Source organism: Pituophis catenifer, unplaced genomic scaffold, assembly GCF_029215685.1.
Source record: "Pituophis catenifer annectens isolate HBS135680 unplaced genomic scaffold, rPitCat1.0.hap2 SCAF_4, whole genome shotgun sequence".
NCBI lineage: Eukaryota > Metazoa > Chordata > Lepidosauria > Squamata > Colubridae > Pituophis > Pituophis catenifer.
The window spans coordinates 92,014,241-92,026,467 of record NW_027256884.1 but is presented as its reverse complement, the minus strand read 5'-3'; the positions used below and the strand labels follow the sequence as shown (position 1 = coordinate 92,026,467).

Below are 12,227 nucleotides of genomic sequence, written 5' to 3'. Positions count from 1 at the left end.
GCTGTATTAAAAACTTGCTTTCCACCTATTGGAAATCTGCTAAATTTCTTCAAAATTCAACTCATACAATACATAAATAATAGTCTACTTGAGAGCCTGAAAAGCTGGTTTTAAATTAGTTGAAGGGTCAGAGAAACATTTAACACATAATATCAAAAGAGTTTTTAAAGTTTTAGACAAATTTCAGGAGCTCAGGTATCTTGCTCTGCCTGACTTTCCTCAATTGTTTTACTTTTCTCAAAATAATGAACTGATAACTATTACTAATAGAATTACTATTACATGATTTCATTCTGGTACCAGTTTATTTTTTTTTCCAATCATGTTAAGATAAAAAGATACCTAACCAAGCATGTGAAGTGGGTTAAAGCATTTCCTCATGTAAGCAAGGTTTTTGATGACAACCAAGTTTGGTGAAAATACAATTAATATCTTAACCAACATTTCAAGGGAACAATCAGGCTTTTACAGAGAGCAATGCAAGATTAGGCAGGGCTTTTTACTTCTTATGATTTTCTTTTGTAAACCATATCTTACCGAGATAGGAGATGATGATCCCTCGCCTTGGAAACTCCAGGCGACAGAAGCTGAACTGCTGATCACTTCTGTGGAAGTAAAAGTGCATGGAAGCTTTGCCTCAGTCCCATTCTCCACAGAAAAGTCTGTTGGCGTGTATACCTCCACAGCTGAAACCTGGACTATCAAAAACAACATTACAAGAATTGGAATACCAGATCTTTCATAAATATTAATACTATCCAAAAGAAGATTCAAGAATCTATTAAATCAAAGAGATTTTTTTTTAAAAAAATTTTTGATTTATATGCCGTCCTTCTCCGGAGACGCAGGGCGGCTTACAATGCGTTAAGCAATAGCCTTCATACTTTTGTATATTTATACAAAGTCAGCTTATTGCCCCCACAAACTGGGTCCTCATTTCACCTACCTTAGAAAGGATGGAAGGCTGAGTCAACCTTGAGCCTTGGAGAGATTCGAACCAGCAGTAAATTGCAGGCAGCTGTGTTAATAACAGGGTGCGTAACCACTGTATTATCAAGGCTCTTGAGTAAAAAAATCAGTTTCAGTTCACTTATCTTATTAAGCCATCATGTGGCTGGTTGGTTTTGATTTTGTATAAAGTATGGATGCAACATTACAATTTACTGTCATGTGCAGACCAGACTTTCTGTGGATTCTCAGGTGAGAAATTCAATACAACACATTATTTCAGAATTTTTCATCTTTATTATGCAGACACCTAATTTCATTTCCCAGCAAGCCCAATTTACAGACAGAAGACATTACTCCCCTCTTCTGCTACCCATTCGATATAAGAACCACTTGCGATTCTAAACTGCAGAATGACAAAATGTTTTTCTCTCTACTTAATATTATATAGCTAAGTGTTCTCTACATAAGTGTGCATGCATTTAATGAAGTTAATGTACTATGCTATAGAGGTGCACTATTCTATTCCCTGCCTACTTCTTAATTTAGAATTAATAAAGGGCTTACAGATATTGGTGGTTTATTTTCCCACTGTGCAATAGGTTAACAACTGGTTTTTCTTTGGGTGGCAAAACATTGAACTTCTATCATTTTTTACCACTTTTCATTTTTGTTAATTTTGAAGGTGTAAACAACTGCACGTAAATAGAAAATATATACTCAAAGACAGAGAAGGATGCTGTATTTAACTTTGCACCATATAGTGATTCTGTTGATTTAGGGAAATATATAATTTGATTGGGGGCACTTAATCTTTTGCATGAACTGTATGTAAACATGTCTTTCAATCTAGAAGTGGCATGATAATTTAAATATAATGGGATATTCAGTTGCAGGTAGTCCTTAACTACTTGTCCAATGACTGTTTGAAGATGCAATGATGCTGAACGAATGGTACTTACACCCAGGCCTCAAAGTTCTGGCTGTAGCAGCATCCCTGCTTAATTACAGGGACTGCCAGGATTGCATTTATGACTATATCACTTAGCAACAAAAAATGCCAATCTCAATTATCATTGTTAAGCAAGAATTACCTGTAAATAATAACAAGCACTGGAAAGAATCTTAAAATGTAATTTGGGCTAGCCACCTGCTTATCCATTATTATTCCATCCTCAACAGATGGCTATCCAGCTTCTGTTTAAAAACCTGCAGCAGAGAAGCCTCCACCATCTCCCGAGTAATTCCATACCACTGTTGAAGAGCCATTATTCTTAGGATTATTTTTTTTTATATTCAACCAAAATATATTTCCTTTTTATTTAACACCACTATTTCTGTTCCGGTCTTCTTCATGACAGTTTGACAGATATCTGAGGACAGGCATTATGCCACACATAGACTTCTGTAAGCTAATCATAGCTAATACTCTCTACCCATTCCTTATAGTTTTTCCTTCCAGACCTCTTATGTTAATTGCTTTCTTCTGGCCAAGCTCTATTTTGTTGATGTCCTTTCTAAAATCTGGAGCCTATTATTGGACACAATGTTCTATGTTCAATTTGATCAATGCAGAACAGAAAGAAAAAAATGACTTATCTTGCTCTTTGCTACTTTATTTCTATTATTTCTAAGACTACATTTGCTATGAGTTGTGGAGCATGCACAGCAGTTGCATCACTTTGGTAGCTCAAGTTCAAAAGTCACCTAGATCCATAATGCTAAAATGCTTTGAGTATCATGCTTTGATTAAATCTGGAATGACAACATTCCAAAATCTACAAAAATACATTTCCACTTTTTGAACATAGGTGGAACATTTGTTCTTGTCCAATTAACTGATCCATCAACTGTCTTTCAGAACAGTTATACCACCACCAAGTTTTTTCCAAAACCTACAGGTATTCAAATTGGATATCTTGTGACCGGGGAGTCCTTGGTTTGCAGCACTGATGATATTACCTAGTCAAGTAATAGAATGTCTGCATGCAAACAATCAGGCTCAGAGAACACCAAGGACTCCATAGTTAAACCCTGAGCTACATATATTCTATTTTTTGACTACACTTCTATCAAACTCAGAGTTTAATCCTTTCTTTTTAATCTGCTTTCACAGCTGGCTGGTAGAACAAACATCTCTAGTTGAAAGTGTTGAACATGTGTCTAATGCCAGTATACAATGGCAATTTCCAAAATTTGCCATGTAAAAATGAATTATAATTATGATGTGTGATTCTAGTCAATTATGATTCAAAATAGACCTGATCATATTACAGTTTTCTTTCTACAATCCATTCCTCACCAAAGAATGTTGGGTTTTTTGGTACCTCTGAAAAAAACAAATACGAAATTTAAGAGCCACTTCTTCATCAGTTTAAAAACTGTTTTATACTGTTTTTTTTAAAAAAAAAAACATTGGAGACCTAAGAGGATATATACTAAGAGCTAGGTTTAAATCTCTGTATGTTCAATTGTTGTGAGTTAGAGCTAGAAAAATTGCCAAAGGTCATTACATAAAAGTCTATGGAACTGAAGAAACTTCTTGGATGAGAAGCAAAACATTTAAAAAAAAGAAAAACACCAAGAAAGTCCAGTTGCCGCTCGAAAAAGCACCTTTGGTCATACACAAGAGATCACACTAAATATGATGCATTGGAAAATAAGTGGAAATCCACTCCCATGAAGGAAAGTAAATAAACATTCCCAATCAAAGCAATGTACTCCAGAATGTGAACCCCTGCACCAGGCTAGAAGGTTTCCAACAATCTGTTAACAAACAGCAAATGACAACTCCACGTAGCATTGGTGCTCATCATGTGGCTGGATTAAGGCAAAAAAACTATGTCCAGCTACTGATGTGGCCAGTGGCACATTTGTTTGATGTTAAAAGGATATATAGCGTTCAGAACCAATACACCTGATATTGACAGAACAGAAATATCAATATTGAATATCAGCGTTCTTTAAATCAGCAATCTGAAACAAATACAATGGTATTTTTCTTTCAAAAACTGTAGTCATCTAGTGACATACTTGGAGATAAGGGTGGGGAAAAAAACTCAATTCAATGAATGTATTTATGTGCATACCAGTACTAGAAAATCAAACAGGGAAATACATATGGACATTTCAATGTGACATCTGGGGTTCTTTGGGAAGAATCCTCACACTTTGTCAAACCAGGAGACTATAAGAATCAAAGGCTTACACTTTCTAACTAACAAAAACCTGAATATAGTTTCAAAATTTATATTTGAATTTTGATAAGGAGCCACTTGATATGCTTTGGACTTTGTTGCTGTTTTACAAACAACAGTATTGCATGAAATACTGTTTCTAAAATATTGAAGAAAACCTAGTAACAAATTTAGAAACTGTTAATCCTCCTTCTCCAGAAACATGTTGCAACATCCAAAAATGTTTTCTAATGACATATAGAATCAAACCACACACACACACACACACACACACATAACTAGAGAAAGCAATTGTTTCAGTATCCAGTCAACTTCCTCTGAAAAACAATGTAGCAAAATGTTTCAATGCAACATTGGGGTTTCTGAAATTAGAGGGGGGAAAACAATACCACTGTTTACTCTGAAAAACTCCACCCAGGCACTGTAAAGCATAAGAAAACAGCAATTTCAAATATCATAATTACAGGATCTCGATATCCTAAAACGTGAGCTTTATTTTCACATGTTCTCAGATAGCATTTTAGTTTCAAAAAAATGTCATTAAATTTTCCTAACTAGGGAATACCAATGATTAAACCAAAACAAACAGCATGTTAACATTCCAGATTAGTACACAAATTAGGCTTTAACCTTTGTGTGAACATCTCTTTTTGTGAACATCTCTGTATGTGTATATACAGTTGCAAGAAAAAGTATGTGAACCCCTTGGGATTACGTGGAGTTTTGCATGAATTGGTCATAAAATGTGCTCTGAACTTCATCTAAGTCACAACAATAGAAAAACACAGTCTGCTTAAAATAATACTACACAAACATTAGATGTTGCCATGGTTTAATTGAACATAACATGTAAACATTCACAGTGCAGGGAGGAAAAAGTATGTAAGCCCCTAGCCTAATGACTTCTCCAAGAGCTAATTGGAGCCAGGAGTGAGCCAACCTTGACTCCAATCAGTGTGATGATATTGGATGTGTTGCTGACAACTGTCCTGCCCTTTAAAAACACAAACCTGTTTTGGGTTTACTGGTTTCAAGAAGCACTGTCTGATGTGAACCATGCCTCGCAGAAAAGAGCTCTCAGAAGACCTACGATCAAGGATTGTTGACTTGCATGAAGCTGGAAAGGGTTACAAAAGTATCTCCAAAAGCCTTGATGTTCATGTGTCCACGGTAAGACAAATTGTCTACAAATGGAGAAAGTTTAGCACTGTTGCTACTCTCCCTAGGTGTGGTCGTCCTGTAAAAATGACTGCATGAGCACAGCGCAGAATGCTTCATGAGGTAAAGAAGAATCTTAGAGTGTCAGCTAGAGACCTACAGAAATCTCTGACACATGCTAACATTTTTGTTGACACATCTACAATAAAGAAAATGGAGTACATGGGAGGACACCACGGAGGAAACCATTGCTGCCAAAAAAAATATTGCAGCACGTTTGAAGTTTGCAAAAAAGCATCTGGATGTTCCACAGCACTACTAGCAAAATATACTGTGGACAGATGAAACCAAAATTGAGTTGTTTGGGAAGAACACACAACACTATGTGTGGAGAAAAAAAGGCACACCAACATCAAAATCTCATCCACACTGTAAAACATGGCGGAGGGAGCATCATGGTTTGGGGCTGCTTTGCTGCCTCAGGGCCTGGACGGATTGTTGTCATTGATGGGAAAATGAATTCCAGAGTTTATCAAGACATTTTGCAGGAAAACATACGACCATCTGTCTACCAACTGAAGCTCCGCAGAGGATGGGTGATGCAATAGGACAATGATCCAAAGCATACAAGTAATTCAACAAAAAAATGGCTTCAACAGCACAGAATACGCCTTCTGGAGTGGCCCAGTCAGAGTCCTGACCTCAACCCGATTGAAATGCTGTGGCATGACCTTAAGAGAGTGATTCACACCAGACATCCCAAGAATATTACTACACTGAAACAGTTTTGTGAAGAGGAGTGGTCCAAAATTACTCCAGATCATTGTGCAGGTCTGATCTGCAACTACAAGAAACGTTTGGTTGAGGTTATTGCTGCCAAAGGAGGGTCAACCAGTTATTAAGTCCAAAGGTTCACATACTTTTTCCTCCCTGCACTGTGAATGTTTACATGTTATGTTCAATTAAACCATGGCAACATCTAATGTTTGTGGAGTATTATTTTAAGCAGACTGTGTTTTTCTATTGTTGTGACTTAGATGAAGTTCAGAGCACATTTTATGACCAATTCATGGAAAACTCCACATAATCCCAACGGGTTCACATACTTTTTCTTGCAACTGTATACCCATACACATTTGTGTCCCAATTTTTAAGAATTTGAAGTTTACATTGCCAGGAAACGTTAGCTTGCAACATCTTCTTAAAACTAGTATATTCAGGAAGAGTTGGAACAACTTGGTTTGCCAGAATAGATAAGAAAATTACAGCACAACATCATTGAGCACCAAATTGGGAGAACTGGCTGACATTATTCTTTTCAGATGATGAAATCATAGTTTATGATTACTTTGAAGCAGCACCATGAATATCCCTCTTTTAACACTTGATGTTTCTGACTTTCATAGAATAATTCATAATGTTCACAGCTAATAGATATTACAGCATTGTGCATTAGTTCAAGACTGTTTCAGATTTTGATGAAAAGCATAGGCAAATAAACTTAAAATAATATTCCTGATGAAAGTAATTATCAAAATCTGCTTATAAGAGGTTGGGACACAGAATCACCACTGATTATTCTAGGCCACCTGCCAATATTTACCAATTTTAATAATGCCAGAACACAGTAAAGAGCAACACTCAATCCCATCATTTTTTGGACTTCACATTGCCAAAGCTTTTTAAAAAAGTCACAGCATAAAATACACAAAGTGCATACCACACTAATCAAATTGGAATTTGTACAATAATTGTTCAACAACTCTGTTACTCCAGAGTTGGAGTTTAGTCAACAAAAAAAGTAAATATTAGAGGCAATCTATTTTGATTATCATACTACATTGAATTAATCAGAGATTAATACTAGCCTGACTCAAGCCAAACAAATAGTTTGAACTAAAATCTCCTTGCCATCTTTAAGATGCATTAAGTTGCTTAGTTTCTGTTTTCAATAAAGGGTATTTCTTTTCTGGATTTGCTTCTAATAAGAAGGAACCCAACAGCATAATAACTGGTATGAAAAGAACCACATAGATTAAGCATGGATAAACTATGTCCACCTTTAATGTTATCAAATTGCAACTTGCATCATTCCTCAACAGTTGACAGGCTTGCAAGGGCTAATCTAAATCTGAGTTCAAAGCATCTAGATCAGTGTGTCTCAACCTTCCTAATGCCACGACCCCTTTAATACAGTTCCTCATGTTGTGGTGACCCCCAACCATAAAATTATTCCATTGACCATTGAAAATATGTGTTTTCGGATGGTCTTAGGCGACCCCTGTGAAAGGGTCGTTCAACCCCCAAAGGGGTCCCGACCCACAGGTTGAGAACCACTGATCTAGATGGTCACATGCTACTTGACACTACAATGAACTATTGCAATGAGAATTGAAAGAAGTTGAAAATATGTTAACTTATTATATTATTATAATTATCCATATTATATTATTATCCATACTCGTTTCAATCTACTATTCAAAAACTGTGACGTATGCTTAGATTTTAAAACAGTCTGATTGAACATTGAAAATAATAAAATTGTGAGAGTCATAGAATAATTTTTAACAGCTTGACATAAGCATAGCTATATAACTTGCAAAATATACTTTTGACCTGCTTGAGTATAAGCAAAGAGTCACCAAAGAGAATGCATATTAAGTTTGAGCAGGAACATCCCTCCCCCAATAGTGGAATATCTCACTTATCTGAGAACAGGATAACTAACACTGTGTTTTATCAGTGTGATTACCTCTATATCCATTCAAATGCTATTCTTTTAACAACTGCTTTCATCTGTCCTGTTTTAATCAGAAATATTCTGTAAGCATCCAGTACCTCACAAACTCAAGACTTGAGTAGAATTTGTTGACTTTGTAATGTAATGCTACCAATTTAGCCAGACACTACTTGGATGAATAACTTTGCAATAAATTACTACTATGGTATTCTCCAAATGGCATGGGTAACAACTCCTAGTCCTTTCTTGCTCGCCAAAGTGACAGTGGTTTATATCTGAATACTTGAAAGATAGTAGGTTACCTATCCGTGAAGCAAGCTGTTTGTTGGCAACCATCTGGAGCATTATTTCATTTTCTTATTAATATCTGCCCAGTTCAACTTGCAGAACCAATCTGAAAGGAACTATTTTTGCCTCTAGTCAAATTATCCTACTTATAGAAGAAGACGTAGACAGAACAAACATGAACACACTTAATTGTTGCTTCATGGATAATTTTTTCTTGTCTCAACATGTGTAACAGTAACAGCTAGGTTTATATTTTTGAGAAATCGCTATTATCTAACCAGTTTAATGTAAGACAAAAAACAAGTCTAGATTTAAAAATGCAGCCAATTTTAAAATGCAGCCAATTTCTTATTCCTCTGTGTGTAAACAATCATCCTAAGGTCTTTTTACCATTACATTGAAGTTTTTAAAAGAATGCTTTGTGGAGGCACAAATTTGACTACGAACTATGCTTTTATTTTCAGTTATCTTTTAAAAATATTAGTTTCATGGAAGAAAATAAGATGTTTATTCAATAATTGCAATAGAAGAGGAAATATTTTGATGAAATTCAGAAAGAAAGGAAAAAAACTATTCAATTTTGAAATAAGTTGTATCCAAAGCATAACCTCCAATGCTAAAGTGAAATATTGTTTGCCTTTGGCTTACTCTGATGTGTAGATGGTTCCAACTACATATCACAGTTTTGGATAACTGTGTTAAATAAAAATTAAAAAGGCACATTTTATTTTAGGATTACAATGGAACCAGATCTAAGTCAGTTTCTATTTAAGGGATAAGGTCTCTAAGTAGATTTTTGAATCGAGACCCAAGCCCACCAGTTCAAAATTTAACTTGGGTTTTAAATACTGAATTAAGTTTTAAAATACTCTAGGTTTTCTGTGCCAGTAAAAAAGAAATATAAAAATATATAAACAAAATGCTAAGCAGAAAAGGGAAGGAGAAAATAAACGTAGTACTTTGTATTCAAAAACAGGGGTCCCCAACTCCAGGCCCCCTGGCATGGCATGCCAGAAATGGGCCACACAAACAAGCGAAGCCCCATCTGTGGGATGCAGGTAGCACACTAAACCATGCCCCCTCCAGTCCGTGGAAAAACTTCTCTCCACGAAATGGTCCCTGGTGCCCAAAAGGTTGGGGGCCGCTGTTCTAAAACTAAACTCTCTTTCTGGGAGACACAAGTCTACTTGGGCATAAAACATGCCATATACAAAAAAGGGGGAGGGATTCATCCATCTTCACATTTACCTCTGGGGCACAAGGTTACAATAAACCATGACAAAACTTGCATTCCTTTTAACTACTGCTAATCTCATTAGAGTTGCCATTAGGTTTTTTTTTTCTTTGATGATCTAATTGTGGGAAAATCTCACTTCTGATAAATATACAGCACAAATTAACAAGTCTTCAACACTTTTTGTAACTACTGTAGTACAAAGCATGGGACTTGGAAATGAAACAATATTTTCAACTGATATAATCTTTTCAATGACTTTTTAAAAATGTAAGTATAGTATCATCAGAATAAAATATTAATAAGTTTCAAAAAAAACACTATATTAAGTACCACACTGGTTGAATCTTAGTATTAGCTTGACTTGTATCCACATTACACATGAAAAATAACTGTAGCATTCATATTGAATGATAAACACTACACAATTTTACTACTGTTCTATTTGCTGTGTAACATATAAAATATATCAAATATGAAATGCTGATTTCATGTAAAATTTCATGGTAATAAAACTCAGAAGTAGGGAATAATGCCACCTTCGTAGTGCTAATATTGCTTCAGGCTACAGAAATGTTGTCAAACTTGGCACCAGATTGCGAAATGATGAGGTAATGTATGTATCAATTTATTTGTAGAAATATAGCACTTTGCCACAATTAAGGGATAGATTGGATTTATAAAATTATTTTAATCTTATTAGTTGTCCTTTTGCATATATTAGTTTTGCATATATTACCTACATCGATTATGAGAGAGAAATGGGAGCATCAAGAGAGAATATTCCCAATTACACTGTTCCTGAGCACAGATTAGCAAACTAGTGCCCTCAAGGATATTATATCATTTGGATAAACCTATTTTCAGCTAAGCAACATCTTTTTTCTTGTAACATATGAATCATGTTTACCATTTGTTTTCAGTGAAAAACAGCTGCAAATATTATAGGAACCAATTCCTAAAACTGATGTTCAGGTCTAACATAATGTTTATGAGCGGAGTGATTCTGCATACCAGGACATTATCAAAGCTTCAGTTAGCACCTCTAAGACATAGGAATTCCAAATAGTACTAGGGATAAAACTGAGGGGTTGTCTTCTTGCGCTTCCAAGAAGACAAACTCCACAGTTTCTTGGTATATAAGCGGCTATATCAATTTGTTTGGTAAATAATATAAGGAACTTGAAATTCTAAAACACTTTAAAGCATACAATTCTATTTATGCCCATTTTGGGCTGATTTATGTTTAGTTGATTCGGTCAAATAACAGTTCTGGAAAGCCAACAACCATATCCCTACTACAAGCGCTAAAATCAGTACGTAACTCCTGCCGCTGACGTGTAGCGTATCTGTTCAAGAACGTAGCGAGTCTTTTCCACCTTTGCTCACCCGACTTTCCTCAATCAGAACATCCCCGTTATTTGTACAACTGACACCATCGCAACAAGAATAGAACAAGAAGAGGGCATGTCAAACGGGGCAACGGTCTGTCTGTGTGTCTGTGTGTCTGTGTGTTTGTCTGTCTGTCTCTCTCTCTCTCTCTCTCTCTCTCTCTCTCTCTCTCTCTCTCTCTCTCTCTGTGTGTGTGTGTGTGTGTGTGTGTGTGTGTGTGTGTGTGTGTGTGTGTGTTGGTGTGTGCGCGAGAGAGAACACCTGCGTCTCTGTAGGAGGGTCAGTTCTAAGATTGTTTTGCAAAGCGATTAAAATGTCCAGGCACCACCATCCTGACACGTATATTTATTTGCCCCCCCCACACACACACACCCTCTTCATTTACAAGGCACCCTTGTCAATGTATTACTGGAGGGGAGGGTTGCTTAGAGCTCCTACCCAGTCCTCCCGTCCATCCCACAAAAGCAGCATTGCCCTCCGCTCCTTCGCCTTTTGCCCAGCGGTCAGCCTGGCGCTCTTCTCCCCCCCCCCCCCATGCACCCCAGCGCAAACTAGCGCCGGCGGATAGCTAGTCTTCCTCCTCCACCTCCGGCCCACGCCAGGTCTGGCTAAGAGGGCGGCGGGTCTCCGAGGAGGAAGTAGCCTCTCCTTCCTCCTGTGCTCCCTCCGTCCCCCCCTCCTCCGTTCCCCCCCCCTTCCCGGCTCCACAGCGCCCAATGCGACACGCCTCGGACTCACGCAGGGACGAAAGAGCCGCAAGCAGGAGAAGCGCGGGGAAACAGGCTGGGGACGCCGCGCCCTGCCGCGAACCGCCGCTGCCCGAAGACGCCGCTAAAGCCGCCGCTGCCATTTTCCTGCTTCCATCTCCTTTTCCTCCCATTGTTCCACCCCCGCCCATGGTTGGAGAGGGGTGGGAAAGCTGAAGGGGACTGCCGGGCGCCTATTGAGCTGCGCCCCTGTCGATCACGCACACCTCCTGAATCCCACGTCTCCTTTTCACCAGGCTCCGCCTTTTGCTTCTCCTGGTGAAAAAGCGGTTGGAAATGCCAGCTGCCACTCTCGCTTGAGGGCGTTGTTAGAAAAGCACGGCCTCGCCCTCGTTGGGGGGCTGACACGTGATTAGGAGCTACTTAGGCGTTCTCTAATATTGCAGCAGGATTCGCTTTCTGGCCGGTTTTTTTTTTTCTTCCCTATCTGGCAGTGGCCCAAGTGGAAGGAGCGTGGTAGTGATTTCGTGGCTTTTTCTTCGACGGCTATTTCCTTCTTTTTG

At 37.7% G+C, this 12,227-nt stretch overlaps 1 protein-coding gene across 1 annotated transcript in view; it reads right to left on the bottom strand.

The window, feature by feature from the left end:
• MPZL1 (myelin protein zero like 1) overlaps positions 1–11,926 on the bottom strand; it is a 42,262-nt gene extending 30,336 nt beyond the window's left edge. Inside the window, exons 1-2 of the mRNA XM_070942687.1 lie at positions 11,696–11,926; positions 538–698 (exon numbers count right to left, since the gene is read on the bottom strand). Of these exons, the coding sequence (XP_070798788.1) occupies positions 538–698; positions 11,696–11,855 (321 nt within the window). The 5' untranslated portion in view covers positions 11,856–11,926. The remainder of the gene's footprint in view (positions 1–537; positions 699–11,695) is intronic.
• Positions 11,927–12,227: the final 301 nt, after the last annotated feature.